This window comes from Macaca nemestrina, chromosome 3 (assembly GCF_043159975.1).
Source record: "Macaca nemestrina isolate mMacNem1 chromosome 3, mMacNem.hap1, whole genome shotgun sequence".
Classification (NCBI taxonomy): Eukaryota; Metazoa; Chordata; class Mammalia; order Primates; family Cercopithecidae; genus Macaca; species Macaca nemestrina.
The window spans coordinates 66,579,938-66,597,164 of NC_092127.1; the positions used below are offsets into that span (position 1 = coordinate 66,579,938).

A 17,227-nucleotide genomic window follows, 5' to 3' on the forward strand; every position below is an offset into this window, starting at 1 on the left:
ACAGGACAGAAGTGTGATTCTCCTGTGCTGAGTGCCACTAAAGGCACAATTTCTTACCTCTCTAACTGCTCTTTCAGATTCACCAACATATTTATTCATTAATTCAGGTCCCTGCATGAAAAGAAAACAACTGTTCAGTGTCTTTATAAATGCAATCATGTGTATTTCTTCCAATTAAGTAGAAAAAATATACACAAAAGAGAAAAGAAACAAAATCTGCTTATTAATCCCTTTAGTATGCTTATTTTCTCTGTGTGTTATTTATGCCTTAAAAGTGAAAGCCATTCTATGTTCCAAAAACCACACATCAATACAAAGGAAAGGCTGTGACTAATCATAATATTTTAACAACTTATTCATCATCTGTCTATAAATCTATCCACATTTTTACACTATATCAGATGTGGTGCTAGGCACAGAAGATGGAACAGCCATTTGGAAGACAAACAAATAGGTAACATCCACATATTCCCAGGCCTAACCACTGGCTAGTTCTAAGCAAGTCTACTTATCAGATCTGGAGATGTGCATTTTTTGACATTAATATTTCTGAACTTTAATATTTTTCTTATTTCTCAAATACCCAGAATGTCAAATACTGTAAGAAACACAGTAGACTTTTTTTTACCACATACAAAACTACTTTCTTAGGATACACTGTCACCCCAAGAAGTTATGAATTAAATTGTCCCATAATGATAGATGACCTCAGCTGTGGGGATGTTTCTCCCAGCATCTGGCTATTCTGACACAGTTCCTCATACATCCCAAAGAACAACAGACGTGTGTGTGTCTCTCTCCCTCTCACTGTGTGTGCACGAGCATGCATGCACACACACACATACACACACCCTTACTTTGAACAAGATTCATATTCTATTCCATGCAGTTCACGGGTCCAGCCAATTCCTAGGATATAACCAGACACTGACTTAAGTATTTCCTAAACAATTTATATTAATTTTTAAAAATCTGACTGACTGAAACACGTAGGCAAACCCTAGCAGAATGTTAACTAATCCCAAACTGGTATGGGCAGTATTTGGCTTCATATAAAACACCATATTACAAGGAAAATTAGCAGACAGTATGACAAGTACTATGATAGAGCAATGCACAGGTACCATCAAAACATACAGAAGAAACTCCTTAGAGTCAAGGAATTGAAAGTAACATTTCAGGTGAGTCCTCAGTTGATTTATTCACACCCTCAAAAATATGAAATACATCAAGACCCAGGAAGAAATCAAAAAGATCTCTGATGTGCCAAAATAGATGTTACTATATGAACTTTGTTGTAGAAGAGCTCTTAAGGTCTTTATGCACAGTTCATTGACTTTTAAATTACATGCAACAAATACACTTGAACAGAACTGATATAAGAATTCACTACACATGAAGCATAGGGTGCAGGGAGATTGTGGCAATCAATAAAGCTACTTAAAGTGGGAGGCAGGAGTTCAGATTTTATCCTGTAAGTCATAGGAAGGGTTTTATGAAAGTTAAGTGATAACAGGGATATTAATGAAAGATGATTCTGGCCACAGTATAAAAGATGGTTAGGAGGAACATTAAGAGTTGAGAGAAGTTGAGAGACCAGTAATGTTTAGAATAGTAAAGGGGAAAAATAATGAGGAACAAGTTTAAGACAAATGAGTACAATGGAAATGAGAAGATAACCACAAAAACAATCAAAAATTTAAATTAATTTGTTGTGGATAGCAAAATGTGAAGATGAGAGAGAGTGGGGTACAGAATAATTCAAATTTGACTTAACACTACCAATTTTTTTTTGAGACGGAGTCTTACACTGTCGCCCAGACTGGAGTGCAGTGGCGTGATCTTGGCTCACTGTAAGCTCCGCCTCCCGGGTTCACGCCATTCTCCTGCCTCAGCCTCCCGAGTAGCTGGGACTACAGTTGCCCGCCACCACACCCGGCTAATTTTTTGTACTTTTAGTAGAGACAGGGTTTCACCATATTAGCCAGGATGGTCTCGATCTCCTGACCTCATGATCCGCCCGCCTTGGCCTCCCAAAGTAACGTTACTATTTTTAATGTTCACGATAATGACTTAATCCATAAAAAAAAAGGATGCTCAACATATTCAGTGTAGCAATTTCTCTTAAGTATATAGTTCATAGAGTGACATCTTGGTGAAACAGAAGGTAACCTGCTCATATATGCCCCCAATAAAAAGAATTTTCCATCCATCCATAACTGTGAAACCCTAAGACATAGGAGGGTCACTTAGAGAGGGTACACTAACACCTAAGTGGCTGATCTGCTCTGCTAAGCTTGCTTTTGCATTCAAGCCCAGAAGTACCCCTGTCCCTCAAGGGGCTTGACTATAGCCCCATTTGACTTTGAGCCTGCAACCAAAATCATCTGCCAAAGAGTTCAGAGAAATCATGCATACTAATGACTTGGCAGAAAAGCTCATCAGCCTGCTGATACTCATCTCAGTAGTGAACCTGGACGTTGAACTGTGGCACCGCTCCAGGCCTCCCTAGCTGAGATCCTGGCTCATAGCTGCTTACACAAGAACCCAGGGGGAGATTCACACAAATCTCATGGCCCAGGACTCTGATCCTCCCTGACAGGCTCACCAGCCTCTATCCCACAACATACCCTGAGAAGACCCAGTCTCAGCCCCATCCAGTGCAGTAGAGGAACTATCCTATCTGTGCTGAGACCTGCTGGGAGATGCATGCCACTGTGAGCCAGCAAGACAAGCTTCCCAAATCTGTCCCTACAGTAGAGTCCAAGGGGGCTCAGTCTTAGCTCCAGCCCCTCCTGCTGCAGTCTGGAAGCTATCCCATCTATGTAGGGACCTGCTGGGAGACACATGCTCATCTGAGCCAATGTGACAAGAACACCAACCTCCATCCCACTGCAGATTCCAAGGGAGCCCCGTCTCAGTACCAGCCCCCACTGTTACAGTCAAGCACTTTTGCAGTGACCAGCTGAGTGATGCATGCTGATCTGAGCAAATAAGTCGGGGCCAGCCTCCTTCACACAGCAGATCCCAAAGCAGCCCAGGCTCAACTCTAGGCCTTCTCACTGAAGTTAGCAGGCCATCCTGCCTATGCAGAAATATGCTGAAAGGCATACTCATCTGGGCGACTGGGACAGTCTTCCGGACTCAGATCCCTGGCCAGCATTTCCATGCAGCCCAAGTATCTGCCTTGGGTCTACTCCAGGTCCATCTGGGCCAGAAAGCCATATCAACTAAAGAGACCCTGTGAGATTTGTGGCAAGCCTGCGCTCAGAGAGTCTCTGTGATGGTAAATATTAAGTGTCAACTTGACTGAACTGAAGGATGCGACATATTATTTCTGGTTGTGTCTGTGAGGATGTTGCTGGAGGAGATTAGCACTTGGGTCAGTGGACTGAGACAAAGCCCCACCCTCAATGTGGGTGGGTACTATCCAATCTGCTGCCAGTGTGGCTAGAAAAAGCAGGCGGAAGAAGATGAAATAAGCCAGCTTGCTGAGTCTTCTGGCTTTCATCTTTCTTATGCGGGATGCTTCCTGCCCTTGAATATCAAACTCCAGATTCTTCGCCCTTTAGAGTCTTGGACCTACACCAGCAGTTTGCCATTGGCTCTCAGGCCTTCAGCCACTGACTGAAGGATATACTGTCAGCTTCCCTAACTTAGAGGCTTTGGGACTTGAACTGAGCCACTCCTGGCTTCATTGCTCCTCAGCTTATAGATGGCAAATTTTTTGACTCATATCACCTTGTGATCATATGAGTCAATTCTCCTTAAAAAACTCCTTTTCATATACACATAATCCTATTAGTTCTGTCCCTCTGGAGAACCTTAATACAGTCTCCTAGTGTTTAGATAGCTGAAGTGGTCACAGGCTCAGGAAACACAATACTCAGTTGGCTTAGAATCCTTGGAAGGTCTCTAAAGAAGGACAGGCACAAACAAAGGAAGACTGTGAAGACTAAACTAAATACATAATCCCTCAATGCACAGACAGCCTGCAATTCCACAAGCATCAAGAAGATTCTGGGTAATAAGATCTCAACAAATGGACATGAGGCACCAGAGGCCAACCTTTAAGTTATAGAGATATGTGATCTTTTAGACAAGGAATTCAAAATACTTGTTTTAAGAAAGCTCAATGGACTTCAAGAAAACAGAGAGAATCAATTCAGAAATGTATCAGGGAAATTTAACAGAGATACTGAAATCATAAACAAAACCAAACAAAAATTCTGGAGCTAGAAAATACAATGAGCAAAACGAAAAATGGAATAGAGAATATCAACAGCAGGACTGATCAAAAGGAAGAAAGAATCAGTGAGCTTGAAGCCCAACTATTTGAAAACACAGAGAAAAAAGCAAAAAGAATGAAAAGAAATGAACAGTTTATGGGAGCTATGAGACATCATCAAAAGAACACATATTCAGGTTATTGAAGTTAAAGAAAAAACTGAGAAAGACAAAGGGGTAGAAAGCTTATTCAAAGAAAAACAAAAAACTTTCCAAAGCTTGAAAAGATATAAATATCCACATACATGAAGGTTAAAGGTCACCAACCAGGCTCAACCTCCCCTCTCCAAAATAAAAAACAACCCAAGATTTATAATTAAACTCACACAGATCAAAGATAAAGGATCCTGAAAGCAGAAAAGGAAAAGAAACAAATAAGGTATAAGGAAGATCCAATATACCTGGCAGCAGAATTTTCAGTGGGAACCTTAGGGTTGGAGGGAGTGAAATGCTTCAGAGTGCTGAAAGAAAATTAAAAACTTAACGAAGAATAGTGTACCCAGCAAAACTATCCTTCAGAAACAAGATAAAGACTTTCCCAGGCAAAAAAAAAAAAAGCTGAGGAAATGTATCGCTACTAGACCTGTCCTATAAAAAAGGCTAATCAAAGTTCTTCAAACCAAAAGAAAAGAACATTGTTGTTATACTAATACGATAATCATGGTTCTTAAATCATTTATATCTTTAGTAAAAAGAAAATACAAAACTATCAAAAATAATTACAAGCACAATTTGTTAAGAGACGATATAAAAAAGGCAAGTTGTAAAATCAAAAATTCAAAATGTTGGAGGAGAGGAAGTTAAGATGTACAAATTTTTGTTTTAATTTGTTTCTTATCTTGTAATCAAAGTTAAGTTGGTACCAGTTTGAAAGAGTTAATATTTTTGTAAGACTCAAGGAAATTACAAAACTAAATACTGTAATATATACACTAAAAATAAAAAAGGACAAATTAAAACATGCTACCAGAGAAAAATCACTCAGCTACAAAAGAAGACAGTAAGAAAGAAGGAAACAAAAAGAAGAGTTACATAATACCAAAAAAAAAGTATCAAAATGGTCAAAGTAAGGCCTTGCCTATCAATATTAAAATTGAATGTAAATAAACTAACTTCTCTACTTAAAAGACCAAGAGTGGCTGAATGGATTAAAAAACAAGACCCTCACACCTGTAATTCCAGCACTTTGAGAGGCTGAGACAGGTGGATCACTAGGTCAAGAGTTCAAGACCAGCCTGACCAACTTGGTGAAACCCCATCTTTACTAAAACAATTAGCCAGGCAGGGTGACAGGTGCCTGTAATCCTAGTTACTCAGCAAGCTGAGGCAGAAGAATCTCTTAAAACCAAGAGGCGCAGGTTGCAGTGAGCCAAGAGTGTGCCACTGCACTCCGGTCTGGGCAACAGAGTGAGACTCCATCTCAAAAAAAAAAAAAAAAGACTCAACTATGATATGATGCCTAGAAGAAACTCACTTCACCTATAAGAGCACATATAGACTAACAGTGAAGGAATGGAAAATGATATTCCATGCAAATGGAAACCAAAAGCTAGCAGGAGTAGCTATATTTATATCAGATAAAACAGACTTTAAGTCACAACTTGTAAAAAGAGACAAAGAAAGTCATTATATAATGATTTATAAAAGGTCAAAGTAGCGAGAAGATGTAACAAAACTAAAAACATGCACCCAACAGTGGAGCACCCAAATATATAAAGCAAATATTAATAGTTCTACAGGCATTTCTTGCTTTGTACTACAGTGCAAATGATTATAGTACAAAGCAAGAAATGCCTATTCATAACATAATATAAAGTCAAATAAACAAAACTAGTACTTTTCGTTTACATGTGGTAAATTAAGTTTTACACAAAGGGGACTGTGGACAAGGAATTAACAAAGTGAACACTAAAACAAAGATCAGGGTTCACCCAATAAAACAAGCTTTAGATAAACAGCAAAGTGTGTTTTTGTTGAGGGGTTAGGGGTAGTAACAAATTTTGATGCAGATTTTACTCAGTTTAGAGCAACTGTCGAGGCAAACTGTGGCCTGACAATAATCAGAAAGGAAATTGATGGGGTCACTGTTTTTATTGCAATTACCATCATGCCAACTATACATTATTGCTGTTGTTCTTACAGCAATTGTCTGCAAAAGTCAAGGATATGGCATAAAATAATAATCCAGCGAAGAGATTTCTTTATTCAGGCAATATAACTCAATGTATATACACTGCTTTTTAATTATCTGGCTTAACTGAAGGAAAGAGGTTAGAGACCCTGGAAAAATGGTCGTTGTTCTCTGTAAATGACAAAGACAACCTAGTCTTCAATGTTAGAAAGTACAAGATTATGGTCATTTCATGAATTTTTTCTCTGCTGAGTACAATGTCAATATCTCGGTATCAATAGAAAGATTAATATGGTTTATTAATAAATATCCAACATAGAGGTAAACATTCTTGATATTTTGTTTGAAAATGTGAAAACATAGTATAAAGCTTCAACTGATTGAAGGGTCACTCCACTGCCACAGAAAGATGGACTACAGGACGTGTTGATAAGAATGAAACCATGCTTTTTCCTCCAAAACAAAACAAAACAGAAAGAAAAAAATTTAAGACATTTGAAACTCTAACTTGAAAATCTGGCACTGTGAAGAAAATATGCATTGCAATAATTCAAGTCAAGTGTTACTAATAAGGCATAATGAAAAGACTGCAGGGTCCCTAGAAAATATGACTTTCTACAGAACTATGTACTGATGAATCTTACCTGGATGGCCTGCAAAATGCAACCCAAGTAGCTGAACTCATATGTTGCATTGGTCTCGAGTTTTATGAGAAGTCAGAGCAATTTCATTACCAAGGGAGGTTATTTTCAGCTTGAAGTTTAAGTTGCCAAAAATCACCATATTTTGGTACAAAGAATTAAAAAGTCTATATTCAGTTTCAAAGATAAATATTACACTTTACTACTAACAGAAAACTTAAGGAATCATAAGCTGTGATGCCATATATTTTGCTCCATTTGAGGTCAAACATACATCAACTTCTTAAAAATGAAGAGAGCAGCAATCAGCATGTACTAATTTTGTGGAATCTTTCTATATGCTTACTACGTCTTATCCCTTTTACTGCTGTGCAACAGTTTTCTGAGTTGTATACTGTTACTACAATTTTACAGAAAAAAATATTAAGTGCAAAGAGGTGAAGTAATTTTTCCAAAGTCACACAGCTTAGCAAATGGCAGAACTGGGATACAAGTCTTTTAACTGTTACACTTGACAGGGAAACTGCCCCAAGTATTTGGCCACCATCTGCACAAAAGATATGCAACAGATTAAAGTACAAGTACTATGACTACTCATAGAATATTATTAGCAGAAGGGCTTTAGGAGTCACTTAGTCTAACCTACTCACCTAAAACTGAGGCAAAGTACAAAGAAGGTGAGTAATATGCCAAAAGTCCTAGAGCAAGTTAAATGGCAGAAATAATAAGAATGTAGAATTGTGGTTTCCAAACCAGTACTCTTTCTAAAAATTATGATGTCCTGTTCTCTCTAAGTCCTTAAAAGAGACATGAAATGTCTCAAGATTTTAGATGAAAGTTAATTTGGGGCTAGACAAAGCTGGCTGCTAAAAATAATTTTTAAAATTTAAAACACAAGATTTTACACAGTATTAGCAATTCAAATTCAAATGTATTTCTGGTGAGCAGATCAGGTGGCAATGGTGAAGCCTAATTCTTTCTTAATAGATGGTAGCATACGCTAATTGGAAAATAAGAATTTTATTAGTACCCATTATAAACAAGAGACCATTTATATCTAACTAAGGTATATATAGTATAGTCTGAGTCCCATATTTGCTCGCAAGTTATGTTACTTTAAAAAAATGTATGTTAGTCTTGCCACATATTTTACCTCTTAGATAGCATGTGCTTCACTGATAAGAATGATCAAGAAAAACTGCCATTAATAAGTACCATTAATTGAGTTATTTTTAATAGCGTTATTTTTAACATTCCATGGCCAATATTTCAAGTATACAAGTTTACAAAATAACAAAAATATCATAAACACATGTGAAAATATTTGTCCAGCTGTTCTATTAATCTAGTGAGAAGTAAACCTGACTTATCTTTTACTGTGCTTCATTATTTTACACCATATCAGTCACAAACTCAAGTATAATATTTACACCTTATGTTTTTACAATTTTGCCCCTTTAATCACTACTGGGTTTTTTTCAGTCCTCCCAAGGGCTTTTTAAATGTGTCTGACACCTGCCTGGTGCTTTTAGCTATTACAATTCAAATGAAGTTTTTATAAGTTCTAAAATGTCTGGGGAAGGCAAGTTAACCTAAGTGTTAACTATGGTTAAACGTTATGGAATATGCTCATAAAAACCCAAACTCACATGAGATAGAATTACATATATGTAATGTGAGTAAAGGAACTTGAAAATTAATAAAAAGTACAGTATCAGCACATACAGAAGGCCATTCTGGGAAAGCACTTCAAAGAGTTTGAAAATAGGTTTTAATTACTAGGCAAGAATGCTGTGGGCAAGTAAAAACCCTAAAATGCAAGAGGGGCTGGCAGGAAAGAGAACAGAATTCGAGCTGTTCCTCTCAAAAAGTATAATACAATCCTTCCCCAAATTCATTGACTCTATTCAGGAAAAAGAAAAATGACACATTTCTTCAGAACTTACATTGCAGGGACCATGCTGGCTATAATTAAGCAAGTTGTAAAATGTGCATTTACACATATATACATGCCCATGAAATCCCCTTGTGTTATTAATGACTACTTTTGTCACTCTCAGTCTCCTTTACTGACTTCCCTGCAGAATCTCAAACACTGGTTTCCAATTTCCATATTTTCATCTCCATTTCCATATTTTCATCTCTCTAAATGATCATCCTCTTGAGCTACAAATCCATACCTACAACTGCCTTTAGGCCATATTCAACATTTTGTCCCAAAGGTATTTCAAATTCAACAGGTATTTTCTCTCTCACCTCCAACCTGTTTCTCCTCTTCTCCCTGGAGTTAGGATATTTCCATCTGCCAGTCATTGACAGTAAAAATTTTTATCACCTTTGACTTATTTTCTTTCTCATTTCTCACATACAATCAACAACCAAGAGCTGCAGATTCTACATGTTACCCGTTTCTTCATATTAGTTGTTGAGTAAAAATCTCCCCCACTAAATTATGAGTTGATACATAACGAGGAGCCCATCTAATATATCTTTGTTTACTATGTACAGTGCCTGACACACAGAGAAGGTGCTTAACACATTTTTATTATTCCAGTTGTAAAACTTGTATAAATATTTTTTGAAGTGTTACAGATATAACATTGTAATATTTATTTCATCTCTAAATTTCATTCAAAAAGGAATTAAGATGGAAAAAAAAAAACCAGTCTCTCTCCATTAGCTAATTTATCCATGAATAAAAAAAAAACCAACAATAAAATTTGCTTATTTTCAAACTTCTTGCAAGTCTAAAATTATTCTTCTCTTTCCAAATCTCTCTAGGTCTTCTTAGATTCCAAACGCTAAAGGTTTTGTTATAGTTCTTATTGTCATTTTCTGCTTTTAGATAAATGTTATTTATGGGATATTTTCACATCAAAACATCTTTTTTTATATATCAGCTTTATCAACTGATAAAAGCCTAACTCACATAATTAACATATATATAGTCTTAACATATGATGCCACAACTTTAACATAGTATACTGTACAAATAATGACAAATTTCAGTAAATCTAACGTCTTCATAACCTTGTAAAACTGACAATGGCACAATAACTATTCCACTTGTCCCAATAATTACAGGTTACTATTAGTTATTCTCTAATAGTCATTCAAACAGGGATAAAACTAAGTATATGCCTTTGTTTAATACTGACATTAATAACTGCCAATTTAAGCAAATAAGGCACATGACACAACACTATTTGGTGAAGTCAAGGGAATTTTTAAAGTTAAAACAAAACAAAACTCTAAAGGAAATTAAATGGAAACTCAAAAGGTTTCAGACTCTAGATAAGCCCGAATAGTAATAAACCTATAGAAGGAGAATATAGAGTTAGGATCCACAAAAGGCATGAAATGACATAGTTCCTGGTGAGACTAAACTGGAAGCTGCACCCAAGGTGAAAGAAAAAATAACCAAAACACTAAGAGAAAGAGTTCTTTATAGTGTTGGGGTCTGGGTTTGGGGCCAGAACTAACACACACCTTTATAGGCTTCAACTGAGAAGTGCAGTGAAACAGGCAAGTTCAGGGCAGCCCCAAACCCAGGTTCCCCAGCCAAGTTCCTCTCAGGGCTTTTCCCAGTAACTTTCCACTATCATTATGGGCAGGGGGACTATGAATAGGAGAGGTCATCAAAGCCCTCACCCATGAAATCCACAATCTTCTTCATGATTCTTCTTTGCCTTACTCCATACATCCGTTCACTGCAGTACAGAACTCAGAGTTAGCCTTTTAAACTTCAATTATTTCATCTACAATACGCCCAGATCTATGATACTGACCTCAAAATTTATTTATTTTTTTTTAAGCAAAGTTTAAGATTTACAGAAGAATTGAGCATATAGTACAAACAGCTCCCATATGCCCACCCACCCCACTACACTGTTTCCCTTATTATTACTATCTCCTATTTGCATGGTATATTTGTTACAATCAATGAACCCAGATTGATATATTATTATTAAACTAAAGACCACAGTTATTCAGATTTCCTTAGTTTTTCCCTAATGTCCTTTTTTTTTTTCATTCCAGCATCCTACCCAGAATATTGTAACATTACATTTAGCTATCATGTTTCCTTGGTGGTGACAGTTTTCAAACTTCCCTGGTTTTTCATAACCTTCAGTTTTGAGGGTACTAGTTAGTGATGTTACAGAATGTCTTTTAACTTGGGTTTGCCTAAAGTTTTTCTCATGGCTGGACAAGGGTTACGAACACTCAGGAGGAAGACAACAGAAGTAAAGTGCTATTCTCACCACATCATCTAAGGATATATATAGTCATTCCTCAGTATCCACGGGAACTGGTTCCAGGACCACTGTGGATACCAAAATGTATACCTACTCAAGTCCCGTAGTCAGCCTGCAGAACCTGAGGATACATAGTTAGCCCTCCTTATTTGGGAGTTTCCATATACCACAAGTACTGTATTTTCAATCTGTGTTTGGTTGTGGAACCTACCAAAAAGGAAGGCCAACTGTACTGGAAAAAAAAAAAAAAAAGTGCATGTAAGTGGACCCACTGAGTTCAAGCCCATGTTGTTCAAAGCATCAACTGTACTGTCAGCATTACTTATCACTGAAGATGTTAACCTTGATCATCTGGCTGTGGTATGGTTTGTCAGGTTTCACAACTGTACAGTAGCTCTTCGCCTCCCCTCTTTCCATATGAAATTCTTTGGAAAGAAGCCCACACCCAAGGAGTGGGGTGTTACGCCCCCCACAAAACTTTTTCATTTGCCTTTTTAAATATAATGCTCTCCAAAGTTTATAATGTACAAATGTTATATTTTCTGGATTAAAAAAATGAGACTTACAGAACTTGCTTAAGGTTGCAAAACTGAAAAGTGCTAAGGTTAGGAAGTAAATCCAAGCTATGTGAATTCTAGCTTAGTGTTCTTTTCATTGGGACTTACTCGATATCAAGGGCACAAATTATATACTAACAGGTAAATTTTAAGCTCCACATTATCCCACCATTAGTCTTTTTCCAGGCACTTCTATTTCATTCAACAGTTTCCTGTATCTTTGGCCATGATTACCCTTTCCTATTAACTTCTACTCCTAGACCAAAGCCATGTTTTTTTTCTGTTTTCTTTGTCCTAGAGAAACAAAATTATTTTTCAAATCAGTTCCCAGAAACATATTAACATCTTTCCACTTCTCTGAACCTACCCTACAGAAACTACTTAAGCTACCTTCCCTGGTAACTTTGGATAATTAATGAAAAAAGCCATCGGATACTAGTTTTATTTTTTAAAAAAACAAAAAGAAAAATGGAAGAGCGTATAATACAGTGGTTAAGAGCTCAGACTCAATTCAGAAAGTTCTGAGAGTAAATTTCAATGCCATCACCATCACTTAGACCTTGGAAGTCACTTAACCTTCTTAAAATCATTATCCTTATTTGTAATCTTAAAGCATTCTGTAATTAAAAGAGGTAGCTATGCAGTTTTCCATGCAAAAATTTAAAAACAGAAGTCTAAAGATGAATTTGGAATTTTAAAATTTCAGATTATCTTGTACCTTTGATAAGAGAATATTAATATATCTAGTTAAATGACAAATAGTAATTACAGATGCTCCTTGATTTACAATGGGGTTATGTCCTGATAAACTCATCAAAAATTGAAAATATCCTAAGTCATAAAGCATTTAATACACCTAACCTACTGAACATCAATTTTAGCTTAGCCCACCTTAAACATGCTCAGAATGCTTACACTGGCCTACAGTTGGACAAAATCATGTGGCAACACAGTGCATTGTAAAATGTTGGCCGTGTACACTCATGATCACATGGCTGACTGGGAGCTGTGGCTCACTGTTACTGCCCAGCATCATGAGGGAGTACTGTACTGCATATCACTAGCTCAGTAAAAGATTAAAATTTGGGCCGGGCACAGTGGCTCAGACCTGTAATCCCAGCACTTTGGGAGGCCGAGGTGGATCACAAGGTCATGAGTTCAAGACCAGTCTGGCCTACATGGTGAAACCCCATCTCTACTAAATATACAGAAATTAGCCGGGTGTGGTGGCGTATGCCTGTAATCCCAGCTACTTGGGAGGCTGAGGCAGAGAATTGCTTGAACTCAGGAAGCAGAGGTTGCAGTCAGCCGAGATCATGCCAATGCACTCCAGCCTGGGTGACAGAGTGAGACTTTGTCTCAAAAAAAAAAAGATTAAAATTCGAAGTATGATTTCCACAGAGTGCATATCACTTTCACACCGTTGTAAAGTCGAAAACTTAAGTAAATTCATCTTAAATTGGGGAGCACCTGTACTTTGAATTCTGCACTACTTTGAACAAACCACAGGTTTTTCCGGAAATGAAATCTATTTTATACAACTCCTCTCTGAGACAAGTATAGAGAAGAAAATTTCCCAAAAAGTCAAGGATATACTAAGCTCATTACATTCCTGTATTCACCAGAATAATTTTTTGCTGAAAATCCCTGTCAGAGGCCTAACCACACTTCTTGTAGAATTAGTGACAGTTCTTCATATAGTAAAGCAATGCAGCTATCCCAGGGCAATTAATCTATTGTAGCACTCCAGACAAAAGCAATAGAGAAGCAGCAGAGAGGAAATTTCAACTGAAAAGTATTTGACGTAATCAGCCCAGATAACAAACTAAACTTACACAACATGTCAAAAGTCGCAATCTACATGAAAACACATATATATGCCAGAGGGCATTAAGAGCCCACACAAGCCAAGGTGAAGTCTCCACCCTGAATACAGTACATATCTTTTAATCCCTGTTCAGAAAAGATGCATAGAGGAAGCTAAAATGTTCTTTCATAAACTTAGAGGAATAAATGTAAATCTATCAAAATATCTTGAAGATTAAAAGTAACTACCATTGTGAAAAGCGATAGGGAGTTTTTCCTTTCAGTCTGTTTAAATATTTGTGTTTCCTAACTGGCTAGAGAATTCTAGTGTATGTCTACTTTTTCTGATCACTTTAAAAATGTGTAAGATTTGTTATTTCAAAATTTCAAACTAACTTGAAACACTTAAATCCTGTAGAAAACAAATACATAGGTTGAAACCAAACATGTAGGTTGAACAAAAGTTGCCAAGTTTTTTAAACAGGAAGTTAAAATAAAAGAGAACAGGGCCAGGTGCAACGACTCATGCCTGTAATCCTAGAACTTTGGGAGAGCGAGGCGGGCAGATTGCCTGAGCTCAGGAGTTCGAGACCAGCCTGGGCAACATGGTGAAACCCTGTTTCCACTAAAAATACAAAAAATTAGCCGGGCGTGGTGGTGCATGCCTGTAATCCCAGCTACTCAGGAGGTTGAGGCACAAGAATCTCTTGAACCCGGGAGGTGGGGGCTATGGTGAGCAGAGATAGTGCTACTGCACTCCAGCCTGGGCTACAGAACAAGACTCTATCTCAAAAAAAAGAGAACAGAATATGAATTCCCAACTTCTTTGGCTCCATTTTCTCATACATAAGCTGTATGGTATTGCTACTTTAAAACGTTCCTCACAAACATTGAATAGATGAAAATAAAAGGACCAATGAAAATGCTAGTAGAAGGCAAATTATTTTCATATTCCCAACTTTGTATTTAAAAAGTTTTTAAACATATAGGAGAGTTGAATGAATAGTACATGTTGAGTATCCCTAAATCTAAAAATCCAAAATGCTCCAAAATTCAAAACATTTTGAGCTCCAACATGACAGTCAAAGAAAATGCCCACTTTAGCATTTTAGATTTCAAATTTTCAGATTAGGGATGCTCAACTGGGAAGTATAATGCAAATATCTCAAAATGCAAAAAAATTCAAAATCTAAACACTTCAGGTCCGAAGCATTTTGATAAGGGATATTCAATTTGAAAAATAAAAACCCATCATTCATTAAGTATATCCTCCATGCAGATTCAAAAATTGAATAATATTGTCGAACTACACTAAATTCTAAACTGAATAAAAATCCACACTAAATAAAAATTAGTAATTAGGACATATAATAGTCTCTGAGTTATGAACTCAATTAAGATAATTTGTTAACATCACATGGCTTTTCTGTTTGTGACCTAAAAATCTAATGAAAAAGCTCAAATAAGTGAACGTGTGCCTGGTTATTTTATATAACAGTGTACAAAGTTAAACCTTTCAAAGAATCATTTACGATTTCCTCATAGTGAAAAAAAGACTAAAAGTGAAATTGTCTATGGTTATGAAATGTTTATGTTCAAAAAAGATAATAAATATATTTCTAAGTAATTCTAGAATAGTCCAGAAAGCAGTCTTGGTAGTACCTAAAATTATTATCTTGGATCACAAAAAAAGTAAGACACTGGTTTGTAAGAAAATAAGTGTGCTCTTAAGAGTCAAGTCTAAAACTTATTTGATAAGGACTTGGCTCACAGGTTCTCAAATAAGTTTTAGATTTCCAATAGACAAGAAACATTCTAAGACTATGAATATACAATTGTAAAATATAGAAGGTAAGAACAGAAAAATGGAGATGACAGTAAAAAGACTAGAAAATGCCAGTAAACAGCCATCCCCATTACCACTTGATAAAAGGACAAGGACCAAGGAGAAATCAAGATGTCCTGGGAAATTTCAAAATCACTCATTACTTCAACCCTTAAAACTGCAACCTTTGCTGTGTGCAGCAGCTCATTTCTATAATCCCAGAACTTTGGGAGGCTAAGGTGGGAGGGCTGCTTGAGGCCAGGTGTTTGAGACCAGCCTGGGCAACACAGTGAGACCCTGTCTCTACAAAAATGTTAAAAAGTTAGCTGGTGTGATGGCTCACACCTGTAGTCCGAGCTGCTCAGGAGGCTGAGGCAGAAGGATAGCTTGAGCCCAAGAATTTGAGGTTACAGTGAGCTATGATCACACCACTATACTTCAGCCTGGGCCACAGAGTGAGATGATGTCTCAAAAAAATAACAAATAAACCTGCAACCTTTAAAACTGTAGTTGTGATTCCCCATAAGTGATCATGCTATAAATGGTCTCCTCCCCCTATATTTACTCTCCAATATCTTACAGAAAATAAAAAATATGTTGAAGATACTCTTAAAGAACAAACAGCTTAATCACACCTAAGTATCATTCTATATAAATCTTAAGTAAAGCCAAAAGTTGACAAACTACTCTGAAGTTTTATGCTTTCAAACTGCCCATGATTTCAATGTTCTAAGATAGAAAATGCATTGTTACGCAAAAAAATCCCTGGTAATATCAAAACAGATGATCGTGTGCCTTTTCTGAAATGAATTGATAGTAAATCTATTTAGGTACATATTTTTGTGATACAGTCCACAGAAATGGATTTATGATTTTATATGTGTGGATTAAGTACCTGGATACATCACAATGTTACATAAAATTAATATCTGGTCCTAAAGTAAGTGTACAACTACATATCATGAAAGATTATCTATCCCAGTTAATGGGAGCAGAGCAATGAACGAATAAAATGTGTGTGTGTGGTTCAGAATAAAAACAATGAACATATACTTTCTGACTGGAAAAGTATTTTTAAAGAATTTAGTATACTATAACAAGTGCCTTGTTCATTTGAAAATTCTAGGTATATAAATATTGAATTCGTTATCACGTTTATCTTTAAATCCTGGTTAAGCAAAAGTCTATAATTAAAAATGTAGAAACAAAAAAAGGATTAGTTTCTGTTACACATGGATATAAGAAATATCAGAATCAAGAAACTAAATAAAGCAGTCTTCTCAATGTCTACCATAATTTGCTGATTACATGCACAAATTTATTTCTTATCACTCATCTCCCTATATTATATCGCCACCAATATCAAAAAAAAAAAAAAAAAAAAAAAAAAAAGAAGAATCACTGCTCGTTAAGATGCCTTTATTCGTTCTCCTAAAGGTAGGAGTCAGAGGATGGGCATCAGCGGAGGCCAAGAGAGAGAGTAGCCATTAAAAAATTTAACATCCTACCTTTATAGCTAGAAAATTCAGTCCACTCTCATTGGCCAAAGCCTTTGCTATCATTGTTTTAGAGCACCCAGGTGGCCCATACAGAAGAATTCCTTTAGGTGGCTGAATACCCATTCGAATGAAAGACTCTGGATGTTTTAAGGGCCATTCCACAGCCTGTTTCAACTTCAGTTTGATGTTTTCCAGTCCTCCTATATCTGACCAGGATACCTGAAA

General features: G+C 36.6%; 1 protein-coding gene across 7 annotated transcripts in view; it reads right to left on the reverse strand.

The window, feature by feature from the left end:
* Nucleotides 1-17,227, reverse strand: part of AFG2A (AFG2 AAA ATPase homolog A) — a 379,087-nt gene that overhangs the window by 269,529 nt on the left and 92,331 nt on the right. For all 7 annotated transcript variants that reach the window (XM_011748818.3, XM_011748817.3, XM_011748822.2 and 4 more), the window contains 2 exons: nucleotides 17,012-17,221; nucleotides 58-111 (listed from right to left, as the gene is read on the reverse strand). In XM_011748818.3, coding sequence (XP_011747120.2) covers nucleotides 58-111; nucleotides 17,012-17,221 — 264 coding nt within the window. The remainder of the gene's footprint in view (nucleotides 1-57; nucleotides 112-17,011; nucleotides 17,222-17,227) is intronic.